Below are 26450 nucleotides of genomic sequence, written 5' to 3'. Positions count from 1 at the left end.
CGTGCCTAGAGCCCATGCTCCGCAACTCAACGAAGAGTAGCCCCTGCTCGACACAACTAGAGAAAGCCTGCTCACAGCAATGAAGACCCAACACAGCCATAAATAAATAAATGATTGAATGATGAATGAGTGAATGAATAAATAAATAACCTTCTTTTAAAAAAAGCCCTCTTATAGTCACTATTTACAATATATATACTTCTCCTAATATTTTTATATATCTTAATAAGTAGATGACTTTTAAATCACATATATGAGCTGTTTAGCAATTTGCTGTTAACAACACATGTGGGACTTTGTTCTGTTTGAATACATTTATTGAATTGGCCAAAAAGATCATTCAGATTTTTCTGTACCATGTTATGGAAAACCCCAAACAAACTTTTTGGCCAACACAATACAATTACCTAGTTTTAAACTACCAAGTATGGGTCCACCATAATTTAGTCTTTTCTTTTTATTTATTTTTAAACAAATTTTCCTCCAAAAGTATCTCAATTAGGGTTATATTGAATTTGGGTTTATTTAGTGAGAATTGGTTTCATTCAGATTTTTTTTTTTTTTTTTTTTTGGCGGTACGCGGGCCTCTCACTGCTGTGGCCTCTCCCGTTGCGGAGCAGAGGCTCCTGACGCGCAGGCTCAGCGGCCATGGCTCACGGGCCCGCCTACTCCGCGGCATGTGGGATCCTCCCAGACCAGGGCACGAACCCGTGTCCCCTGCATCGGCAGGCGGACTCTCAACCACTGCGCCACCAGGGAAGCCCTCATTCACATTTTTATTGAGCAGTTTTGTGTGCCTGGTAGTGTACCAGGACTGAGGGATTCAGGAAGTTTATATTCTAATGGAGAAAGAAGGGGGAAGTGAACGTGTAAACAGGTAATTTATATGTATTTCCTTTAGTCCAACTGTTTCTTCTTAGTTGTGAAAAATTGAGGTCTAGAGAAGTTAGGTCAAATGCTTAAGGTCCCTCAGCTAGTTAGTAGCCAAGTTTGGGCTAGATCTCTGGTCTCCAGACTGCATTTATTACACACATCTGCCTTGGTGTACTGTTTGATTTAATAAACCAAAATACTTAAAGCATTACTGGTACTACATAAGTTGCTCTGGGCTGTGTCTAAGTAAAACTTCCTTAAGGAGAGATACGACCTTTGGAGTATGCCCAGAAAAAATGTGCCTTGTAGAGACATGTTTCATGTAGAGGAAATGTAAATAATTCCAAGTAGCACAGATGAGAACAATAGGATTTAGATAGTATTATAAAAATTATTGTGGAAAATTACATGATTAAATGATGACATGATACTAAGGGGACAAAGGTGTGAATGAAGGTTAAATCATGTGGTGGAATCTGGAGGTTGGACACACAGTGAGAGAGACTGAAAAACGCTCACTAATTGGAAGAGAGGGCAGCTGATTCTTACATTATTTTAGCATCAGGCATCTCCTGTGTACTCTTAGTATTTGGACGCGCCCCTTGGGACCCAGCAGAAAGCACTCTGTTTTCCTAGGTAGAAACCAGCAATGGAAACAGATGGCATTTGGGTAGGACGATGAGGAAGGAGTAAGTGCACTGGCTGGATGAGGGGCACACATGCGCTCTAAGAAGAGGAGATAGCGTTGGCGTTTGCACAGCATTTAGAGACCTGCCGGGCTGTGACGCACATTGTCCCTGGGGAAGTGAGAAGCAATGAAGCTGGAAAGACAGGCCCAGTTCTTAAAGGGATGAGGATTTTGGAGGGATTTTTAGCTAGAAGCAGTATTGTGCACATTAGAAAGCTCTTGACGGCCCTGTGATTTAGAAGAGAGCTGGGGCTAGAGGCGGTACCTGCTGGTGCACTTGCAGGGGAGGGATGTTGATGCCTCTCTGGGCCATTGCTGTTAAAGGGAGGCTTGATGGAGATTTAGGAAGTCAAAACGTCAATGTTGGGAGTGCTCAAAGGAAATGAGATGAGAGGAGTGTGGGTTAGCTGCGTGGTCCAGGTGGCCTTCACATGCCTTTAAAGCGGGATACTTCTTACATCTAGGTCATCTGCATTGTTTCACCGTTTATTCCCCACATTTTCATTGACATACCTACTAGGCACTCTGTTTCTGTGATAGGATATCATCTCCTGGATGGTCTGCTCCCCAAGTCCCCGTTGAGATGTGTACTGCTGCCCTCCTACCTGGATGCCTTCCTCTCCTCTCACCTGTGGACACCCTCCCCACCCTATTCCAGGCTGTCCTCCCTCCTCGTCTCACTTGGTCTGCACCCTAGATGTCCACCTTGCTTGCCCCTAATGGCTTTAGGGCAGTCTTCTCTCAGTGGGATCCTGCTGCCCTGGGTGCAGTGCAGCGTACTCTTCACATTCCCCTCTGGTCCCTACCCTTATACATAGACCCACCCAAGGTTTGGGCTTTGTGTAAGAGAAGCACTTGAAAGTTAGCAGAACAAAGTGGACATGTTAGTTGCAAGAAATTTCAAAAGGTTATTTTAGTAGGTAGTCTTGTCTTCTTTGACATATATAGAGAGTTAGGCCAGATCTTATTCCCAGTCTGTTTCACTTTACTGTTTTTAGGAAAACAAAAAAGTTTATCAAAGCATGTATGGTCAAATGTAATACAAAACTGTGGCCTGGGAGAATTCTTAGAAGGGAGTTTTAGAAGAGAGGACAGGTTAAGAAAGGGAGTAATCTGAGGATGATTTTTTTATTGTTTGATTCTTTTTAAGGTAGGGCTTGAAAGAGGTGAATTGGAACTGGAAGGGGGACGCCAGTACACAGCCCTGCACACTGTTGATAGTTTCCTGAAGAAGCAGGTACCTTAGACTCGGCTGCGGTTGCCTTGGGCGTAGAAGTTAGCGAGGTCACTTTTGGCTATTGGGAATCAGTAAAACAGATGGTTTTGCTCATTTATACATTACATATTGTATAGGTTATGTATAATCATTACTTTTGCAGTTATTTAAGTGATTGATTGCTCTTTGTTTTTATTTTATAAAAATGAGGAGAAACTGGAACAATGGTACGAAGCACTGGTCTCAGTGTTAAAGTAGACAAAGATGGAAATCATTAGCTATGCCAAAGACAACCGAGCTGGAAGGCTTTTTTCTTTTTTAGGCTGGCCGAACTATTAACTTTAAAGGAAAAAAAATAACACATATAACATGACAGACATATAGAATTTAAAATTGTGTCAAAAGGCAAGTCAAATTAGAGATTTTAAAATAAGTTTTAGCTTTCTTGGAATGAGAACCCTTCTTAGACCTGCAGTATTTGCAAAAGTTGTTTCTGCATTAAGTCATTTGACTTCAGTACACATTTTCAAGATTATATGGTGAGTGAGATCTTCACAGGTATGTAGTGAATGTCTAAACTTTCATAGAAATATATAGTAAATGTTGGGAGTCTATATTCAGGACTTTCTAACTCACTGCAGATTGAAGTCAAAAGACCTGACAGTTGCCACAAGGCTCTCGGTAGTCTGACCCCACTTCTGCCCTCTGGAACTCATCCCGAGCACGCTGTCCAGAGCCTTTTCCGTTCCCTTTGTCTGGATCACTCTTCTCCCACATGTCCGCATGGCGTTCTCTCCCTCAGTTTCTCCTGGTCACTAGGAGGGGGCCCTTCCTGACTACACTACAAAGTAGAGACAGAGACCACTACTGCCTTATCTTCGTTTCCTTCATTCCATTTGTCATCACCTGGCGTAGTGTTACTTACTTTATGTCCCTCCTCTGTACTAAAATGAACGAGCAGAGGAACTTGGTATGTTTGTTCAGCTCTCTGTCAGTCCTCTCTTGACATGTGGTGGATCAATACTTGTCCAATGAGAAGATGATGGGGTGTGGACACTCCACACTTGTGTGGAGGTTTGCGAAAATAGGCCTTTTGGCTATTTGTTCTGTAACTCGGGTCACTTGGAGCCCTCTAACATTTTCTTCTTTGCCACTCACCTTGTGGTGTCCATTTATTTACTCAGTAAATATTTGAGTGATTGTTTATGTGTCAGGTCCTGGAGGAATACAAGAACGAACGATCTGATAAGTCTGCCCACGTGTAGCTTACAGTCTGTTGGAAAACTGCCCTGGTAAGGTATGAGTGCGTTGACAAGAGGGAAGAGTGTACTTAGAATTCTCACCTGTTAGGTCTGGGACCGGAGTGAGTCAGGGAGGGGTCAGGTAAGCTAATACTGGCCTTGGTTTTCAGCCATTTATAAATAAATGGCTATCGGGGGTTTGAAGTTTGTGACGTTTTTCAGGGTGTGAAAACTACTTTTTAAAAATCGTTTTTATTCTTTTAAGTGCTCTAGAGTTAACTAAAATGTGTAAAACTTATTAGAAGAGACAAAGAGCTGAATTTATAAACGATAGTGGGAGCCCTCCGTTAGTCCTCCCTTACCCTTCAGTCATATCAGTGTGTCTTATCTTCATCCTTTTAAACTTAAAATTTTTCAGTTTGTTAAGTTGTAATTTATTTATCCTTTCTGTTCACAATGGACATCTCAGTTTTTTATTACTGCCAACTATTACTACTGGGAACATTCTTTGACTGATTTCTGATATCTATTTGGAATATAGATATTTAGATCAATGCCAAATTATTTTCCAAAGTGGTCAAGCTGGTTTATACTGCTACCAGTGAAACACACAACTTACTTGCTCAGTGTTCTCTCCCATGTTTGTTATTGTTGGACTTCTGCATTTTAGACTATCCAGTGAGTATGGCTTTGTTTCTCATACCAGGGAATTTTGCTATTTTTGTTAGGTGTGATAATGACATTATGGTTCTGCAAAAACTATATCCACATTTTTAAAAAGATGAATACTGATATATACATATATATATATATGAAATAACTGGGATTTACTTTAAAATTCTTTAGCAGATGTAAAGCACATTTTGGGTTGGTTGGCCAGATCGGAATACAGATTAAAGTATTGTTTCAGTGTTAAATTTACTGTTCTGTCATTACATAAGAGCACTACTCTTAGAAAATATATGCTGAGTATTTAAGAGTAATACTCAGCATATATTATATGACACTCTCAGATGGTTCAGAAAAGTAATTACGAGTATACGTACAAGCTTGTTTTTATTATTAAAAGTAGCCTGTAATTTCTTCATCTCATCACATTGGCTATAACCACTACTAAAATTTTGCTTTCGTGTCTTTTCTCTGAGCTTGTGTATATACTCTGATTTTAAGCACAAATGGATCATACTAATATAATAGTTTTCCAATTTTAGTTTTCCTATGATTAAAAGTTACACTGAGGTTTGTTCCTGAATAATATCCCATCAAATAGCTTAATTTACTTAACCATGTCCCTATTCTTGGACATTTATATTTTTTCAATTTTTTCCCCTACTATAAATAACATATGAGTAAGCAGGAATTTATAATGTCCTTTTCCAGCAGAAAAGAAAGCCATCCTGGGTTCTGCAGGTCACGTTTCCCAGTTAAGTGCATTCATAGTTCTTTTTCTCTGGCACTTATGACAATTGGAATTAATTACTTGTGGAATTATTTCTCTCTCTGGCCAGGCTGTGAGTTCTATGAAGGCAGAGACTCTCCTTTTTAATCATGGATATATAAGCAGTACCGGGCACACAGTAGGCCTAAAAGATGTATAGAATCAGTGGGGAATAATTAAATGTAAAACAGATTTAGTTTATTATAAAATATCACTCTTCTGCAGCCTACTTTGAAAGCTTAGATTTCTTTAGTGGATGAAGAAGCTCCCCCTCCCCCACGAGATTCAAGCATCGGCGTGGGAATACCTGCCGCCTCCCAACAGACATGCCCCCCGTGATCTCACTATCCCACTGTGCAGTCTAGCTTTTGTTACTAGAGCTGAAGAAACCAGGCCCACAGAGAAGGGACTTGTCTAAAGTTTGTGATGGGCAGAGCCTTTTGTCACCTTCCTGTAACCTAGCCTCCCTCTGAGTTTCCCTTGGCCACTTGAGTCTCTTTAGGATCCCTCTTTCCAGTGTCTTGTATACAGATGGATTGTACTGGAGGGAGGAGCATTGTATAGAGTCTGGAAGAGGCAGGGTTAAAGGACAAATGTCCCTATGAAGTGAGGTTTGTATACAAGTTATAGGGAGTCACTAGGATTTACAGACTTTCAAACCCTTCTTCTGACCACCTCCTTCCTCCCCTGCTCAGAACCCCACAAGCAGGAGGGGTTTTTTTGCGTGATTGAAATTCACAACTCACAAATTCAAAAACCTTATTTTATATAGCAGGAACATTTCTTCTCAGTTCTGTGGTTCTGATATTGTCGTATTCTTTTAAATGCCAAAACCTTAAAATTTTGTGTTCATTGAGAGGGTTTTTATCACATTAAAATAGGGAATGGTCTTTACACATTAACTTTATGCTCTAATTCATTGATTCTCAAAACTGGCCCATCATAATCACCTGGGAGCATTGTAAAAACAAACCAAAAACATCAAGAGTGTGTTAGATTCTTTCCGTGATCTAAGTGTATTCATTTTCTGAGAATTCACCTTGCTGTACCCTTATATAAGTGCTTCTCTCTACACACATCATACTTTACTAAAAACTCTATGCATAAAGTATACATACACATCCATGCACACACATATATACAGACATAAACATGAACACACATACATGCGTGTACACATACATTTACAAAACAGGGTGGAGCCCAAGAGTCAGTATTTTAAAGACGTTTGTCAGATGATTCTTAGCAGACAGGATTAGGAACTGTTGAATTGGAGCACAGCTCTGATGGACGGAGTTCAAGGACTGGGCAGGTTCTCTTGCTAAACTAATTCTGTGGTTGTAAACTGCTGCATCCCTTCCTTCTGGTTGAATCTCACAAATGTTTATGAAGGAATTTTAATACTTTTCATCTGTATATTTCGACTCTTCTATTTTTTATTTTTATACGAAGTATACAAAGCATTTGTATGTGCATATATATTTATATATGTGTATTTTTATACAAAGTATTTATAGAATACTTATTATTTTACAAGTGATGAAATGGGCTTAGCCTGCAAGTTCCTGATGGAAACTAAGGACTTTGACTCATGGTCTAGGGCTCTTTCCACTAGAGTCCGCTATGAGGTTATGGGTGAAACAACTGTTAGTCTTCCCCCCCCCCTTTTTTTTTTTTGCGGTACACGGGCCTCTCACTGTTGTGGCCTCTCCCGTTGCGGAGCACAGGCTCCGGACGCGCAGGCTCAGCGGCCATGGCTCACGGGCCCAGCCGCTCCGCGGCATGCGGGATCCTCCCGTACCGGGGCACGAACCCGTGTCCCCTGCATCGGCAGGCGGACTCTCAACCACTGAGCCACCAGGGAAGCCCTTTTTTCCCCCTCTTTTAATGTCAGGGAATGTTGCCTCAGTTGAGGGAGATGCAGACCTTGTGAGCATGGTTCCTTCCTTCAGCTCATGTACGCAAAGCAAAGCACAGGACAGCAAACAAGATTATTCTGAGTGCACGGCTGCCTGCTGTGAGGGACTCAGTCATCAAGTAAGTTGACTTGGTGTGACAGAGATGCAAGAGGATAGTGTGTCACTGCGTTGATCTTACTCTTTACCGTAGACTTTGGGCATTTTTAAGGAAAAAGGTGGTTATTGTTTTGATTAGTCACAACTAAATGTCATTCATTCTAGTGATGATCAGTTTTTAAAATATGGGAGATTCTGCGTATGCCTTTCTGGAGAATACACAAATGTATGAATACTAGAGTAAAGGGAGAGGGATGCTCTTATCCTTTTCTTGGAAAAAATGTTTAATGCAGCACACAAAAAACGTTTAAATTTAACATTTAGATGTTTTAAAAATTACTCTTAAAATCTTAGCCCTGGAAGACATAAGGGTCAATCCATTCTTACGTGATGAGGAAACTGTGGCACAGAGTCAGGGGTAGGACTTTTTCAGAGTTGTGTACGTTGATCCTGGGTGGATTAGGTAGGAACGGATGCCAGAAGCTGAATTTCAGCGTGTATGGCTTAGTATTCATATTTCTTATTTCCACTTGATCAGATTGTCTATGAGACTGGGCTGGATTTTGTAGTATTTACTGGGGTGCCGGAGGGTGGGAGGAGCTTTTTCTCTAGAGTGGGATTTTAACAAAACTACATTACGAAATAGCATTGTCATGAAGAAGATGTGTTTCATCATTGACTAGGAAGGACTGGTTCATTACATTACATTGTGCTCTGGCTGAGACTCTGTGGCTTATTTCTTAAGCCCTCTATCCCCCACCTCAAGATATTCAGAGGGATCACTGAAATATTAGCTGTAGTAATGTTTGTGCCCACCAGGTGGCACAGTTGCTCTACCTAAATGATTTAAGCTCATTTTGATTCTCAGCGAGTTACAGTGATAATTCATTTCTTATTTAATAATAAAAAGAGGTACCACGATATTTGTTACCATATTCTTGAAGAAAACTTAGCATGCTCATTTTGAGTTACGAGAGAGAAATTGGTACCGTATTTCCTTTGCAGCACCTAAAGCTACTGTAAATGTTATGATGGTAAAAATTTTAAAAAGCTGTTTTAAGGCTGTGGCTTTGTCCTCAGCACACCTTATGGTGTCAGCCTCTTGCTCTGCATAGACTATGCAAGATCACAAGGTATTCCAAATCGCTGCAGTATCTGGGGGAGGAAAGGGTGAGTTAAGGTTAAGGGGGCAGTTTTCATCTGCATTCTTCCCCTTTTTGCAATTGAATTTGAGATTCTTACTAATGGTACTGGGAGCATTTAGGTCATTGGGTTAAAACATGAATATAGAAACCAATGAAGCCTCGCAGGAGGCAGCCATTTGCCTGTTACCCTCAGTTTCTGTCCCTTCCTTCATCAGCCACAGTTCTGTTTTCTTAACTTCATTCAAACTGAATAGATCGTGTTGATGTGCCTTGCTCAGTTCTCTCTACCGTGGAGACTGTTCTTATCTGACATGCCCTTCCCCACCCCCCCCACCCCCGGTCTCCCTTACTCAAGAGATGGGATAGTGAACGGAGGTTTAACGCCATGGGTCCTGGGGCCAGACACTCGGTGTACATGAGTCCTAGCACTGCTACTTACCAGCTGTGTGACCCTGCCCAAATGGTCTAACTTCTCTGCGCCTCAGTTTCTTCGTTTGTCAATGGGAGTGATAATAGAATTATCGGAGAGGATTAAAAAGATAATCCTGGTAGAGAGCTTAGAGCAGTGGCCCGAACATAGTAAATTCTCAAATGTTAGTGACTCTTATAGTCAGTATAGCTGTTGAATCTTTAGGAAGCTTTCCTTGAGTCGTCATCATCGCCGTCACTAGTTACTGAGTATTTTGCATTCTCACATTATCCTGCATCTACTGTTATTTTGTGTATTTATGTTCTCCTCTGCCACCTGTGTGTTGTTTCAAGCTACTGCAATAGATCATTTTTCTTTTGTATTTTGGCCTACTTAGTGCAGCGTTCAGTGCATAGTAAGGGTAGTTCAGTAAACGTTTGACTGAGCCGTATGAATTTTGTACATTTTTTTGATGAATCTCACACATCCTACCTTTTTAAAAATAAATACGTTTACTTGTTTATTTATTTATTTATGGCCTCATTGGGTCTTCATTGCTGCCCACGGGTTCTCTCTCTAGTTGTGGCGAGCGGGGGCTACTCTTCATTGAGGTGCGCGGGCTTCTCATTGCGGTGGCTTCTCCCGTTGTGGAGCACGGGCTCTAGGCGCACAGGCTTCAGTAGTGTGGCACGGGCTCAGTAGTTGTGGCTCGTGGGCGTAGTTGCTCCGCAGCATGTGGGATCTTTCCAGACTAGGGCTCGAACCCGTGTCCCCTGCATTGGCAGGCGGATTCCTAACCACTGCACAACCAGGGAAGTCCCTCACACCTTCTACCTTTAAGTGATGTTACCCCGAAAACGTAATTCATTCACCTATGCTTTCCATAATGGTAAGGTCTTGTCAAAAAAAGCCGTGGTTTGTATAGTCCGTGTACTTCTTAAAGGATCAGAGTGGTGCAGGTGTCTTTATCCATCATAATTTAAGATGAGACAGTTCTCCCTGGTTGTTCCTATAGGAGTTTTCAAGTTTTTAAAAACATTGCATTATTTCTTTTTAAATTGTTTTTAAAGCAGAGTACACTTAACTCTGTGTCTGATTCTTCTGCTGCTGACGACGGATTAGACTGTTAGCTAAGCTGTACAAGAAACACATGCTTCTGGCCTGTGCCCTGGGGAAGGCTGGTGGGTGCAGATGCCCGGGCCAGGGACCTTGGGATGTCCTGATCACAGCTCATTCAGTGACTCTGCCCGCAGTGGCTCCTCGCCCCAGATTGGGATGGACTCTGGTTAACCTTCAGTCTTCTACAGGCAAAGTCAAGATTACTGTTGCCAGATAAAAGAAAGTGTTGGAAATGACCCCACGGACCCCGGCTTTCTTTGTCTCAGGCAGCTTGTACTTCTCTTGCTTCCCTTCCTGTTTCATCTTTTGTCCACAGACAAGGCAGTTGGGAGTGGATTTTGTTTTCTTAGGTTGAAAGCTCACTTTTGCTTAAGGAAAGCGCACAGGAGGTTTTGAAAAATGTACACTTTCCATTTTCTTCATGACCTACCCATAGTTCCTGGCAGGCTGTGTCAGGCAGGTGGTGGGGAGGGCATCGGGAGTCCAGAAACTGTGATGGGTGGCCATGCCCTCTGATGATGAAAGGGAACGAGGGCTGGGGACTATACAGGGTGGGAAGGTAGTGAGAGACAAGCCCTGTCCGCAGCATTGTTTGTGCCAATGGCTGTATTCTGAATTAACTCTAGTCCGAAACATTGTGTGAGGAGGAGGGGAGAGGAGGGGTTCCTGCTGTGCTGTAGTTTTCAGTCAGGTGCTATAACCCAGCTTTTCCGGGGAGAGCAACTTCCTACGAAGGTTTAGGAAGTTGCTAAGGGTAACACAGTCTCAAATATGGGGCTTACTATGCGCCAGGCACCGCTAGCTGTGAACTCGTTTTATCAAGAGACAGAGCCAAGATCTGACCTGAGTCTTTCTTACCCACACCTGACCTGTGCTGCCTTTCCTCCTCCCTGCCTCCCTCCCAACTTTCTTTCTTTTCTTTCTTCCTCCCCCTCCCTCTCCCTCTCCCCCTCCCCTCCCCCTCCCCTCCCCCCTCCCCCTCCCCTCCCCCCTCCCCCTCCCCTCCCCCTCCCCCTCCCCTCCCCCTCCCCCTCCCCTCCCCCTCCCCCTCCCCTCCCCTCCCCCCTCCCCTCCCCTCCCCCTCCCCCTCTCCCCCTCCCCTCCCCCTCCCCCTCCCCTCCCCCTCCCCTCCCCTCCCCTCCCCCTCCCCTCCCCTCCCCTCCCCCTCCCCCTCCCCTCCCCCTCCCCTCCCCCTCCCCCTCCCCTCCCCCTCCCCTCCCCCTCCCCCTCCCCCTCCCCTCCCCCCTCTCCCCCTCCCCTCCCCCCTCCCCCTCCCCTCCCCCCTCCCCCTCCCCTCCCCTCCCCCCTCCCCCTCCCCTCCCCCTCCCCTCCCCCTCCCCCTCTCCCCCTCCCCTCCCCCTCCCCCCTCTCCCCCTCCCCTCCCCTCCCCCTCCCCTCCCCCCTCCCCTCCCCTCCCCCTCCCCCTCCCTCCCTCTCTCCCTCCCTCCCTCTCTCCCTCCCTCCCTCTCCCCCTCCCTCCCTCCCTCCCTTCCTTCCTTTCTTTTTAAATTGAGGTACAGTTGATTTGCAGTATTGTGTTAGTTTCAGGTGAACAGCAAAGTGATTCAGTTTTTTACATATATATATTTTTAGATTATTTTCCATTACAAGGTTATACAAGATATTGACTATAGTTCCCTGTGCCATACAGTAAATCTTTGTTGCCTATTTTATGTATAGTAGTTTGGATCTGTTAATCCCATACCCCTAATTTATCTACCCCTCCCCCTTTCCACTTTGGTAATAACCATAAGTATGAGTCTGTTTCTGTTTTGTATATAAATTGATTTGTATTATTTTTTAGATTCCATGGATGCGTGATGTCAGATATTGGTCTTTCTCTGTCCAACTTACTTCACTTAGTATGATAATCTCTAGGTCCATCCATGTTGCTGCAAATGGCAATATTTCATTCTTTTTCATGGTTGAATAATACTCCATTGTATAAATACACCCCATCTTCTTAAGCCAGTCATCTGTTAATGAGCACTTGGGTTGTTCCCATGTCTTGGCTATTGTAAATAGTGCTGCTGTGAACATTGGGGTGCATGTATCTTTTCCAGATATATGCCCAGGAGTGGGATTGCTGGATCATATGGTAGCTCAATTTTTAGTTTTTGTTTTTGTTTTGTTTTTTGCGGTATGCAGGCCTCTCACCGCTGTGGCCTCTCCCATTGCGGAGCACAGGCTCAGTGGCCATGGCTCACGGGCCCAGCCGCTCCGCGGCATGTGGGATCTTCCCAGACCGGGGCACGAACCCGTGTACCCTGCCTCGGCAGGCGGACTCTCAACCACTGTGCCACCAGGGAAGCCCCTATTTTTAGTTTTTTAAGGAACCTCCATGCTGTTTTCCACAGTGGCTGCACCAGTTTACATTCCCACCAACAGTGTAGGAGGGTCCCCTTTTCTCAACACCCTCTCCAGCATTTGTTATCTGTAGGCTTTTTAATGATACGTGCTGCCTTTCAACTTGCTAGAAAAAGAACCGAAAATGTTGACATTGTACATATCACAGGTCCCCCAGCATTCATTCAGCAAATGTTTGTCTAACCTTTATTGGACATTGAGCAATGAAAAGAATGAAAAATTGTATTTTTGCTAGTGGGTATCAGATGGTAATTCTTTTACAAGTTGTAAGGCTCCCCATACATTAACTTATTTCATCACACCTTCAAGGCGCCTGGTAGACAGACCAGGTGACTTTACTTAAGTAGCTATGACAGCGTTCTTCCTTTGCTTTAGATTTGAGTCCGCAGGGTGGTCTTCAAGAAAACCTAAAAGATGTGTGACTTGAAAAGCCACCATATAAGAGCACCTTGCAGTTTACAATGTGGCAAATGTTACATTTACCTTTAGCTGCAGCAGCTGGAATCCACTGTGTTAGTCTGTTTTCCTGGCCCTACGACCAGCTAATTTTTGTGTTAAAACAAAAGAACAGATGAAAATAGAAAAAGCATCTAAAGAATGCTTTTGTTTCCCTTGTAATTTTTAAGGTAAATCTGGTAAGAGACAATGGGGACAGGTTTAATGGACCCTGTTACTGGTGTAGCAGATTCTGGTTCTGCCCCGAGAGCGAGAGCTGTGGGCAGGACAGGCTCTCGAGGGCCTCCTGCATCGCGTCCAGCCTGTGCATTATTTGCTTGAAGATCATTTGACTGACTGGTGATCACATGACTGAATGTGTGCACACGTCACACATTGCTTACTCAGCTAAGGTGAATAACAGCGTCTGGAAACCTGTATGCGCGCAGAGTTGAGATTATATAGCAGAAGTTTGAGGTTCGTTTATTGTTTGTTCACTAAATATTCATTAAAAGAAGGAACCCTTAAAGCAGACCTCCAGGGTTGACCCTCAGTTCACTGTACATTGTTTTTCTCTCTTCCTCTCTCACGTGTTCTTGACTTGAGCACATCTCATTACCTGGTCTTTGTCCTCTGACCTGCGGTCCAGCCCCGGGCTCTAGGTGCCGCTGGCAGCATCTAGGCACCTCTCAGAAGAGTTATCTCCGGCCAGGTGTGCACAGCCACCCGCTCTGCAGCCTTACTTTTTTGTTTGTTTGTTTGTTTTTGCTGTACGCAGGCCTCTCACTGTTGTGGCCTCGAGCACAGGCTCCGGATGCGCAGGCTCAGCGGCCATGGCTCACGGGCCCAGCCGCTCCGCGGCATGTGGGATCTTCCTGGACCGGGGCATGAACCCGTGTCCCCTGCATCGGCAGGCGGACTCTCAACCACTGTGCCACCAGGGAAGCCCTTTTTTTCTTTTTTTTTTTTTTGAACGTTTGAGCATTTTTCTCTTATTTGGCATAATCTACCCTATTGTGAAGTAAAACAAGGGACACACTTCAGAATATTTACGCCCCCATTTTAAAAATCAGCAGTTGCGGGACTTCCCTGGTTGTGCAGTGGTTAAGACTCTGCACTCCTCATGCAGGGGGTCCAGGTTCAATCCCTGGTCAGGGAACTAGATCCCGCATGCATGCCGCAACTAAGAGTTTGCATGCCACAACTAAGGAGCACACTGGCAGCAACCAAGGAGCCCATGTGCCTAAGACCTGGCACAACAAAATGAATGAATGAATGAATATTTTAAAAATAAATAAAAATCACCAGTGTCAACTTTTGGAACAAACAAGGGCCTTTATCATTCACTGACTCTCAGGTAAATTGGAATTTTACTCTCTTCTGAGTGGAGTAACCAGTCAGTTTGTGAGTATTTTAGATGTAAAAAAGAAAATAGAAAATTAGTGTCTTAATTGACTCTTGTCAGTGGAAAAAATTTTCCCCTTATATTAGAATATATGCTAATGAGTTTGAATTCTTTTTCAAAATTGATTTCTTTTTCCTAGTTAGTTGTCAGTTATACCAAAATTAGGAAGGATGGTTGTGATAGAATTGAACAGCATTCTGAAACTTAGAAGCACTGACTTTTATTAGGTGTCTGCTGTAACACTCAGCCTTATTTTCTCAACTCTAAGTCTGGTCATTGCACCTGGAGAGTGAGTTTTGAGGGAAGGGCAATAGGGGCTAGTAGGATTTAGTGTTTGTTTCATACAACTCTGTGCTATTTGATTTTCAAGCTTGTATTATTTTTGTAGTTTATGAAGAAAAGTCATACATGAATAAAGAAGTGCTGTTGATTGGTAGTCTCGTATTTTTCTGGAAGAAAGGCTAGAAAGCGTGGAGAGGAGGGAGGTTTGTCACTGGGGGTGGCAGCCTCTGGGGCTTGAGGCTGTTAGTTTTCCTGGGTGTCTCCTTAGTGCTTGAGAGCTGGCATTAGCCCCCTTGTTTGGGAGTTGGAGAGCAAATACTAGGCGGTGGTGCATGTAATTTATCTCAGATTTTTTTTAACATAAAAGTGGGTTGCTTGTTCTTCAACCTCAGCTTAGACTTAAAAGCAAACCCCTATTTAATATTTCTTTTTATTTCTAAATAATTATTTTTCAAAGTACCAAAGTAATATTTATCATAGAAAATTTAAGTAGAACCTTGTTTAAAACAAAAACAGAATTATAATCTCACCATCCAGAAATAAGTACTGTGAGTATTTTTTCAGCCATTTCTCTGTGGGATTTATATATGTAAGACCCATAATGAGATCATATTATTCAGCTCTATTTTGTTCCTGTCTAGTCTTTATTTTTATTCTTGTGCATGGCCGGCCTGAAATACATATACGTCAATGTCAATTCTGGTGCCCGTAGACTACGCCCTGTCCCTCAGTTTGTTTACCGGCCCCTTATCTTCTTTTTCAGTGGATGAATACATTGCCATTGCCAAAGAGAAGCATGGGTACAACATGGAACAGGTAATGGCATGGTTTTCTTTTGTTGTTACAAATGGGGTTTATAGTTGACCTGTTAATTTTTTTCTATTCTCTGTGTTCGGTAGCACTGTTTGCTCATTAGCCTTTCTTTGTAGTCACTAGCAGTATTATACAAGGCTCTAGTCCCCTTTTTTACTGCTTGAGATGAGTGGTAGAAGACCCTTTGATTGGAAAAGCATGCATGTGTTCCTGCCAGTCTGCACTGTTTAGGGGAGCAGTGGCTCTTAGGTGCTGGATACTTGGGCATAATGCTTTCGTATTTGAATATGGGATTTGTTTATCATTCTTGTGGTTGCGTGATGGTTTTTTTCCTGACTCATGGTGTCACACTCAAACCTACTCAAACCTGTTTTAATATTAATTGCTTTGAATCACTTTCTGGTTGTAAAATTTGACTAAGGTTTTTAAAAAATTGGTTGGAGCCAATTAATGAGAAATCCACAAGATTAATTTTTCTCCCAAAGTGTGATGGTATCTTATTTCAGCCTTATTTCTAATTACGATTCTTTTAGGTAATCACATTAAATTGGATTAGTGCTTTCCTTTTTACTGATCTAGATTTTACAGCCTGTAAATTACCAAAATTTTTCATTTACCCTAATGCCTGAGGATACCACTGATTCTGGTTATATAGACTTGGACCCTTTCTTTTAGCCTTGGCCTTACTTTTAGTCATTCTACCCTGGTAGAACTGTCAGGAAAACCAATTACAATAAAGTAGTTTCAGAATCTTTCAAAGCAAGAAGTGTATGCTTCTCTTTCTCCAAACCCTACTTATGAACTTCACAAAGCTCCTCAGAAAATCATCGATTTTTTTTCTATTTAGAAAGTGTAATTATTATTGGATGATTGCTGATTACACTTGTATGAATTTTTAAGGATTTTGGTCTTCAAAAGTATGATCATTTCCACTTTAAAATTGACATACAGGGAGTTTTCTTTGGAAAGTATTCCTGAATTCTCTTGTTTCTAATTTGTTCCTTACCCATTTGTATTTTTTTTCCTTTCTGAGCTGGAGAAAACTCTTTAGATTTGAAATTTTTTGGCAAAAGAATAACAAACAATTGTGTGCTTTTTGAGTTACTTTCTCCTTCATATCCAGTGGCTTTAGAGTGTGACCCTGTACGAGCACAGATTCCAGAGTCCCACTGCTTCTGCTGTTTACTAGCTGTGACCATTGGCAAGTTACTGAATTTCTCAGGGCCTCCATATTCCAACTTGAGAATTGAGAATAATGGAACTTATCTCATAGGGCTCGAGACAAATGAGTTAGTGTACAGAAGGGCACGGATCAGCGTCTGCCACTTAGCAGTGTATGTGGGTTCGCCATTTGTGAATTTGTCTGGGTATGAAGAAATACTTGCTCTTCTTGTGCCAGCCTCATTTCCACTTTAATGTTTCAGTCATGTCAGTCATGTTGTTGGTCTAAAAATTTCACTGATACTGTTTTTCTAGGCTCTTGGGATGCTCTTTTGGCATAAGCATAATATTGAAAAATCATTGGCTGATTTGCCCAACTTTACCCCCTTCCCAGATGAGTGGACTGTGGAAGATAAAGTCTTATTTGAGCAAGCCTTTAGTTTTCACGGGAAAACTTTTCATAGAATCCAACAAATGGTGAGTAGGTGAGACCATTCGCTGTGTGCCCCCGCCCCGCAATGTACCTGAGGGGTAGGGCTGTCATCCTCGAGCATGAGTGTTCCCGTTCTTAATAAAGCGGCTCACTGCAAGCTGCTGGGTGCGTGAGCGGCTTCACATTACAAGAATGAGCTATTCCCTAGCACCTCCCAGCTTGACAGCTGTACCTCAGCCCACCCCACCCCACCCCTCTCGTCGGGACGACCCTGAGTGTCCTTTTTTTTTTTTTGACTGCATTGGGTCTTCATGGCTGCACGCGGGCTTTCTCTCTAGTTGCAGCGAGCAGGGGCTCCTCTTCGTTGCAGTGCGCGGGCTTCTCATTTTGCAGTGGCTTCTCTTGTTGTAGAGCACGGGCTCTAGGTGCGCGGGCTTCAGTAGTTGCGGCGCGTGGGCTCAGTAGTTGCGGTGCGTGGGCTTAGTTGCTCCGTGGCATGTGGGATCTTCCTGGACCAGGGATTGAACCCATGTCTCCTGCATTGGCAGGTGGATTCTTAACCACTGTGCCACCTGGGAAGTCCCCCCAGAGTGTTCTGATAGAAAGGGTCTCTGATGGTGGATGAGGCCAAACATCATGGGGCCCCTGTCTCCCTGGGGAGTTTTGCTGACCTGTCACTTCTAGAAAGGTATTTGGTGGACTCCTACTGTGAAAGCTTACTGACGGTTACATTAGTGCTAAAATGAATTTTTAAAAAAATAACCTAGAAGTTATGTTAGAAGCTGTAGTCGTGTGAAAACTCTGATTCATCTTAAGCTGACTGCAGTCTTTCATGGGCTAAGTTTCACTTACAGTCAAACTTCAGTAATTTGAAAATGTATCGATGAGAGTTCTTCTGTGAATTCAGGGAGAAATGGCTGTGACTTAGGACATTTCTGAATACATGAGAGTGATCCTTATGAAATATATCTACACACATTTGATTTTTAAAGATTAGCTTTAAATCTAAGCCAACTCGTTTTTTATATTTAGCTTCCTGATAAATCTATAGCAAGCCTGGTGAAATTTTACTACTCCTGGAAGAAGACGAGGACTAAAACCAGCGTGATGGATCGCCACGCTCGGAAACAGAAACGGGAGCGGGAGGAAAGGTCGGTATGCACGCGGGGTGGTGTCTCAGCCGTTTGGAGATCTTTGCACCGGCATTTCTAAGAGCTGGTGGGTACACAAAGGAAAGGTAGAGGGACCGGATTTCCCCCAGTTCTTTCCTGGTGGAACCAGAACATACACAAATATCCTTCAGCTCCATGCTCATGAGCTGTGTTAATGCATGAGTGCTACCTCCTGAAGGTGTCTTTTCTCACCGCTCTGCAGTCAGCACACTTTGTTCTGAATGAGTGAACTTTCCAACACATTCCTTTGTGCCCCTTAAGGGTGTCTTCTTTTAGTAAAAAGGAATCTCTTCTTATGTTGAAATTTACTTGGTGTGCTTCTGCAGGATTCAGTTGACGTTTTTATGTTTGGCATGTTAAAATCTGCAGTTTAGATTCCCTTCTTCCTTTTTTACCGTCCATTTTGTGTATGTGAGTGAGTGAGAGGGGAACATTCTATGACTTCCTAATAAGGAGGTTAGTTTTAAGGACAGCTTAGTGCATAGGACGCACCTTAACCATCACGCCCTCAGCCTTACATACAGCAGAGTCAGGGAAGCGGCCTTTGCTCACCCGCAGAAGTGGGTTCTGGTCTCAACTGAAGGGTCTGCTGATGGTCTCACAGGCAGGTTGGGTCAATGCACTCCTTTCCAGGCCTCTGTTTCCTCAGCTTTAAAATGAAGATGCTTCAGGTCTAGAAGGCAGCACACAAACATAGTGGGTTTTATGGTAGTGGGAATATAGGTGGCTTTTAAAAATTATATTTTCTATAATATATTATTTTTATAAATTAACAATACAGAATAAAATGAAGAAGTATAAACTATATGATCTCTGTGGCCCTGTGTTAGGAGAGTATCTTATGATTTCAAATGAAAGAGAATAACCTGTGGGGACAGATTGAGAATTATCACTTTTGGAGACACCTGCGAAGCTCTTTCCAACCATAAGATTAGATAAAATTGTTGACCTTGACACATCTGCATATTTTTTAGTTTGCAACATATATAACTAGTGGGTCTATTTATGGATCAGTACTCTTTGTGACCAAAGAAAAGTAGCAAACTCTACTGAATTTGTTTTTAGTGTTATAGCAATTTTTGATTAAAATCCCTTGTTTCCTTTATATGTTAGGTCTAGTTTACTGTTTATAAACTAAGTCTGTTACTACAAACAAGTGCGGTTTACTAAGCTGAAATCAGAATTAAATTAAAAAAAAAAGATTGGGATTTGTTATCCTTGAGGATGAAGCGATAAGGGCATTGTTCTCACTTTGCATCTGCACAAGGGTGCTCCTACCTTCCCGGTGCACCTTCACACCGTCGGGATGCAAACAGAGGTGGGGCACCCTGGCCATGGCAGAAGCACCTGAGAGATTGTTGTCTTTCTAACGGGACCTCCCTGTGAAAGGAACGGCAGGGCCTGGGAAAATTCCCTCCACCCCTGGCTCTTTCTCCTCTCAGACATGCTTTCCTCAGCCAGAACTTCTTACCACTGTGGGCCTTGGGGGTGGGTTGGGGGAGAAGGAGAGCACAGTGGGTGCGTCACCTGGGATGGGTTCCTGAGACAAAGTGGGTGTTGACATTTGAAACCCTGAGTGTTCTGCTGCCACCACTGCTCAGCTGGCTTTAGCTGCAGGCAGACTGGGGCAGGCTGCCTGGCTTCTGTGAGCCTTCGCTTTCACATTTTTTTTAAGCACAAGGAGGCGGACTCTCAACCACTGCGCCACCAGGGAAGCCCTTTTTTTTCTTTTTAAGTAAGAAATACTGCATGGAAGGATATAAACAAAAGCATGCACCATATCAATGCGAGCGTTCTTTTTTTTTTTTTTTTTTTTTGGGAGCGTTCTTTTTAAAATTAACTTAAAATACCAGTTATTCGAGCCACCAAAAAGCCTCTCCCATTCTCAGACTTGTGTAGTTGTGAGTAGACAGGTGGGACTCGAACATGGATTTTTACTTGTTGGTGAATTTATTCCCAATAAAATAGGCTTTATTCCTGAATAATTTCTCAGTTATATCTAATGATCATGTCCTGGTCCTCCATTAGCTACTTATGGAGAATTAAAGTAAATGTCTTAAATTTGACATTTTTAGTTGAGAGAAAACACTTTACAAATAATAAAGCGACAATGTTTTAGGCCTGGTTTGGGAGTTAGAAACCCATTTAATAGCTTTTTTAATCATTTAGACTAAAAGAGCTATGGAATTGGTATTTCATTTGAATTGTAAAAATGTATTTATCTCAGCATTCTGAAAACATATACTAATTTTGTATTACATCTGTCATTAAATCAATATATTGCTTATATTTGTGTATTAAATAGAATTAGTACAAAATAATCTTTCAGTAACTTGTTTTTGTCTTCCAGTGAGGATGAACTGGAAGAAACAAATGGAAATAATGCCATTGACATTGAGATTGATCAAAACAAGGAAAGCAAAAAGGAGGTATTTTTTTCCCCCAGTACTGTTAAGACAAATAAATTTCATTACTAGTTTCATAAGTAAAACATTCCTTTTTCTCATTCTACTTAATATATTAAGTGCTGTGTACAAGGCATCATGGTGTGGCTTTGTAAACAATACTAACTTAGCTTTGTAGAACTTAGAATTTTGTTTGCTAAGAAATACGAGAAAGGAAGCCTTAACGGAAAAAATGGCATCAACGAGGAAAGTTTTTATGTAGGGTAACAGTTCTCACTGCCTTCTTGCCTGGGCCCTTCGCTCAGCAGGTTACATAGGGGCCTTGTTAGGACCGGGCTCGAGCTCGGCCCCTCCTCGGCTCTGGTGGCCGCCTTCCTTCTGTATCTGCCCGGGGCCTGCACCCTCTGGGTCATGGTGAAGTTTTAATCTCTCAAGTTTTAAAAATCATTACGCCAAAGGTTTATAGTCTCTGGATCCAAGAGGTCCACGAATCCCTACAATTATACATGACTTTGGGGGGGTATATCTATAACATTTACTTATTGTAAATTGTCCACTGAGAACAGTGGGGTGTCTGGACGGTCTTAGCCTTTTGAAATGGGGGTTAGAGTCTTGCATTATTTTGCCCATTCATAAAAATTGAATAAAGCGTATGTGGGGTCCCCGAGGGCCCTCCGGGTAGACCAGAGTTCTGTGGCCTAGTTGGGGACCCCCACGGTACAGAGCTGCCTGCAGCAGTTCCCTGATGGGTGCCACCACCACAGCTGAGGAAAAAGGGCCTCAGCCCATTGGTGCCCATCAGCCCCTCATTCAGGGTGGAGTACGGAATCCCAGCATGGGCATGACTTTTACATGTGTTCACATAAGTGTTTTTCTAAAGACAGAGTCTGTAGTTTCAGTAAAATCTGAAAAGGTTTTCTATCTCAAAAGGTACTAAAGTATGAGAAAAACGAAAGGGTCTAGACATACCTAAACTTTAAAATTACACCAATAATATATGATTTTATAGACATGTAGGAAATACAGCTAAACAAAAGGGAAAAATGAAAATGATGTATCATTTCATCACCCATGTCACTATTAACATTTTGGTGCCTCTTTCCAGACGACCTCCTCTGTAAAATATATATGCCTATACATAACTCCGAATCTGTATGCTTAAAAAGATAAAATCGGATCTTAATATATAATTTTATAACCTTTTCAATTTACTCTGCCTTGAACACTTTTTTTAAATTGAAGTATAGTTGATTTACAATGTTGTGTTAGTTTCTGGTGTATGGCAGAGTGATTCAGTTTTGTGTATATATTCTTTTCCATTATGCTTTATCACAGGATATTGAATATAGTTCCCTGTGCTGTATAGTAGGACCTTGTTGTTTGTCCATTCTGTATATAATAGTTTGCATCTGCTAATCCCAGACTCCCAGTCCATCCCTCCCCCAACCCCCTTCCCCCTGGCAACCACAAGTCTGATCTCTGTGTCTGAGTCTGTTTCTGTTTTGTAGATAAGTTCATTTGTGTTCTATTTTAGATTCCACATGTAAGCAGTATCACGTGGTATTTGTCTTTCTCTTTGTGATTTACTTCACTTAGTATGATAATCTCTAGGTCCATCCATGTAGCTGCAGATGGCATTATTTCATTCTTTTTTATGGCTGAGTAATATTCCATTGTATACATGTACCACACCTTCTTTATCCATTCATCTGTCAGTGGACATTCAAGTTGTTTCCATGTCTTGGCTGTTGTAAATAGTGCTGCTGTGAACATAGGGGTGCTGCCTGTGTCTTTTCGAATTATAGTTTTGTCCAGATATATGCCCAGGAGTGGGATTGCTGGATCTTATGGCAGCTCTATTTTTAGTTTCTTGAGGAACGTCAATACTGAACCTTGAACATATTTTTATGTCAAACATATTTGTATGCATAGCTGTATGTTATTCCATCATTACAGATCTTTTATAACTGAGTTAATTAATCTTATACGGGTTTTTACAGTCTTTTTCCCTGTAAGTAATGCTGAAATGCTGATCTCATGACTACATATTTGTGCACTTAATTTTTTCCATTAGAATTAATTTCTGGAAGTTGAATTATTGAGTCAAAGTGTTCTAGATATATTCTTAAGGCTTCTTTTGGTATGGTATATATTATCAAATAGGAAACTGGTAATTCTTTCTGGATAGCACTCTTACCAGTGATTTATGAGTGCCCAAATAACAAGATCATTTTAAGGATTAGCTAAATTACATTGCTTTTTGGGAAATCAAATTGTACTTGCAATTTTTAGTAAGCTTTGTTTTGATGCATTGTTATTTATTAGGTTCTTCAGTGGAACATTTTAAATGAAAGAGGCTTGGTTTTATATTAATTTCTGTAATTGTTATTTATATAGCAGTTTCTAATTTAAAAAGAAAAATGGTTAAATCTCAGTTTCTTTACCTACTAAAATGTTATTAAAACAGACACATGGTGGGAGGGAGGGAGACGCAAGAGGGAAGAGATATGGGAACATATGTATATATATAACTGATTCACTTTGTTGTAAAGCAGAAACTAACACACCATTGTAAAGCAATTATACTCCAATAAAGGTGTTAAAAAAAACAAAAACAGACACATGGTCAGTAGGTGATCTTTACTGAATCGCATAGCGCTATTGCAGAACATAGCTTATTGTCTACTTACATGTTTCTGTGTTGTTTATTACCACATGTTCGAGAGCTTATTGCTACCAGCATGGTTTGCATTGCCTTTTTATCTCAGTCTTTTAAAATATGAAGCAAAAAGCTGAATGTATTTTCAGCTTTACCAGCCACTGTTAATACACTGACAAGATGAAATTATAAACAGTTAACCAAAACTTCTTGTTCTTAAAATGGTTGCCACTAGGATGTTATCCTTTCCTTGCCAAGATATTAGTGCATTTCATTTCCAAAGGTTTTGGTTTTAGAGAAAGCATTTAAAAAAATAAGCAGCGGTCATGCATTTTTAAATGACAGCATATAGTTTTTGAAGCAAGTTACACAGTTGCCCTAAAAGTTGGGTCATCCAAAAAAAGAAACCGAAAAGGTGTATAAACAAGTTTCATATTGAAGTTTTTATTTTTATAACCATCTATAAAGATTTAAAGAATTTAAGTGGATCCTTATACATGTGCTGAATCATTTTTTTTCTTTTTTCCTTTTTCTTTCTGTGGCCGTATGTCCATCTACAGTTGCTAGGGACTGTTTGGGTAAAATAACTCCTTATTCATAAACGCAAAGCTCACCAGAAGGGAATACAGGTTATTTTTTCTTCCTGTGTTCCTGCAGGAAGCTGGGAGTCCTTCTTGTCAGAGGTTTACAGAATAAGGATGTATCTGTATAGGAAGGAAATGGAGTCCACTTTGAAGTGTTTATTTAGCCAAAGTTCAGTAGCCAATGTTTTTGTCTGTTAGCTGTGTGTTAGAACTTGTGGATGGCAATTACGATATGGCGTGGTATTTGTCTTAGATTGTTTGGAGCCATGTTAAGAAAATATGCTTATTACTGTTCATTTGGCATTTTAGTTTTTTTAGTTTCTCATTTATCAAATATGTGTATCATGCAGGTGCCCCCTACTGAGACAGTTCCTCAGATCAAAAAAGAAAAACATAGTACACAAGCTAAAAATAGAGCAAAAAGGAAACCTCCGAAAGGAATGTTTCTTTCTCAAGAAGACGTGGAGGCTGTTTCTGCCAATGCCACTGCTGCTACCACGGTGCTGAGACAACTGGACATGGAGCTGGTGTCAATCAAACGACAGGTACCCGTGAGCCCAGTCCTGGGTGAAGAGTTAACTGCACTTTAGACGTGTTCTTACTTCTCATTCACTTGGATGTTCTCTTTCCCCAAATCTCAAAAGCGCACTTTGTTTCTAAGGAATTGGACAGAAGATCTTAGGCCCGTTGATTTTTTTTTCCCTTAAATTAACCGTGAAGTTGAAATTTTATACAGATATCGATATAGATACAGATTTCAGTGACTTGTCGTAATATGAACACACCCAAGTAACCTCTGTCTGGATGAAGACGTGGAGCATCGCCTCCACAGCCCCTTTATCTACCCTTGAGAGATGTGTCGTTGCCTCAGAAGCCTCGCTCATGCCCCCTGTTCATTACCCACCTTCTCCTGGTGGGTGGCCACTGTTCTGACTTAAAACCATATGTTATTTTTATCTTGTTTTTGATTTTATATAAACAGAATGATAAAGTAGGGGTGTGTGTGTGTGTGTGTGTGTGTGTGTGTGTGTGTGTGTGTGTGTGTGTGTGTGTGTGTGTGTGTGTGTGTGTGTGTGTGTGTCTGGCTCTTACTCAGCATGTGAGATCTATCCAGGTAACAGCCATACTTCTTGTTCTTTCTCATTGCTGTATAAATACCCAACAGATGGTCCATTTTACTTTGAGTGGACATTTGGGTTGTTTCCCGTTTTTGACTCTTACACATGATACTGATAAGAACGTTGTTTTATGTGCCTCTGAGTGTGTTGTGGGTGCATCTTTGTTGGAGATAACACCTAAGAGTGCAGTTGTTGGGTTATCGACTGTGCATATGACTGACATTAGAAAACAATGCCAGACAGTTTCCCAAAGTGGTCACATCACTTAACGTGAGTTCTGGTTGCACCACATCAGGATTTCCAGCAGTTGTAGCACGTTGACATCTTGGGCTGGATAATTTCTTTGTTCTGGGGGTTGTTCTGCTCCCTGTAGGATGTTTAGCAGCATCTCTGGCCTCGACCCACTGGATGCCAGTAGCGCCCTCCCCTCCACCATGCTGTGTGACCTCATTGTGGAGTTACGGGGGCGGTGGCGGAATGGTCTTATGTTTCCCATTCTGAGGGCTTCTTTTTCACTCTCTTAGTGGTATCTATCTATCTATCATTTATTTATTTATTTTTGGCTGTGTTGGGTCTTCATTGCTGCACGCATGCTTTCTCTAGTTGCGGCGAGCGGGGGCTACTCTTTGTTGCGGTGCGCGGGCTTCTCATTGCAGTGGCTTGTCTTTGTTGCAGAGCACTGGCTGTAGGCGCGCAGGCTCGGTGGTTGTGGCTCTAGAGCGCAGGCTCAGTGGTTGTGGCGCATGGGCTTAGCTGCTTCGCGGCATGTGGGATCTTCCCGGACCAGGGCTCGAGCCCTCGTCCCCTGCATTGGCGGGTGGATTCCTAACCACTGCACCACCAGGGAAGCCCTCTTAGTGGTGTCTTTTAATGAACAGAAATTCTTAGTTTTAAGGTAGTCCAGTTTCTCATTCTTGTCTTTTACGGTTAGTGCTCTTTGAGTTCTGTTAAGAACCTTTCCTGAGGTCATGAAGATGCTCTTACACACTGTCTTAAAAGTGTTGTTTCGCCTTTTACATTTTGATCTTCAGTCTACCTGGTAGTGTTTTTGTTTGTATGTTGTTACATGTAGGGTCAAATTTTTTTTTTTTCATACGGATATCTAGTTTACCCAGTACTGTTCATTAAAAAAGACTACCCTTTCCCTGTTGTAAGGCTGTGGGACCTTTGTCTTAAATCCGGTGTCCATTATGTGTATCGGTCAGGTTTGGAGTTCTGTTTGTCCATTCTTCACCGGTACTATATGGTTTTAATAATACATAATCATGAATGGATATGTGTGGTAGGAGAAGTCCTCCAAGATGGCTATTCCTGGCCCTTGTATTTCCATATAAAGTTTAGGATCACCTTCTCAATTTCCAGAATAGTAATTCTGCTAGAATTTTGATTGGGGTTGTGTTGAATGTATAGATCAATATAGAGAATTAACATCTCATGATCCATGAACATGATATATCCCTGCACTTCTCTAG

At 42.0% G+C, this 26450-nt stretch overlaps 1 protein-coding gene across 3 annotated transcripts in view; it reads left to right on the top strand.

Annotated features, from left to right (window-relative positions):
* RCOR1 (REST corepressor 1) overlaps positions 1-26450 on the top strand; it is a 119785-nt gene that overhangs the window by 80003 nt on the left and 13332 nt on the right. For all 3 annotated transcript variants that reach the window (XM_073800020.1, XM_033850584.2, XM_033850585.2), the window contains 5 exons: positions 15397-15449; positions 16923-17084; positions 18073-18191; positions 20563-20641; positions 24211-24405. In XM_073800020.1, coding sequence (XP_073656121.1) covers positions 15397-15449; positions 16923-17084; positions 18073-18191; positions 20563-20641; positions 24211-24405 — 608 coding nt within the window. The remainder of the gene's footprint in view (positions 1-15396; positions 15450-16922; positions 17085-18072; positions 18192-20562; positions 20642-24210; positions 24406-26450) is intronic.

Source organism: Tursiops truncatus, chromosome 2, assembly GCF_011762595.2.
Source record: "Tursiops truncatus isolate mTurTru1 chromosome 2, mTurTru1.mat.Y, whole genome shotgun sequence".
Taxonomy (NCBI): Eukaryota; Metazoa; Chordata; class Mammalia; order Artiodactyla; family Delphinidae; genus Tursiops; species Tursiops truncatus.
The sequence above is the reverse complement of the archived record's forward strand: the minus strand, read 5'-3'. Positions and strand labels throughout refer to the sequence as shown.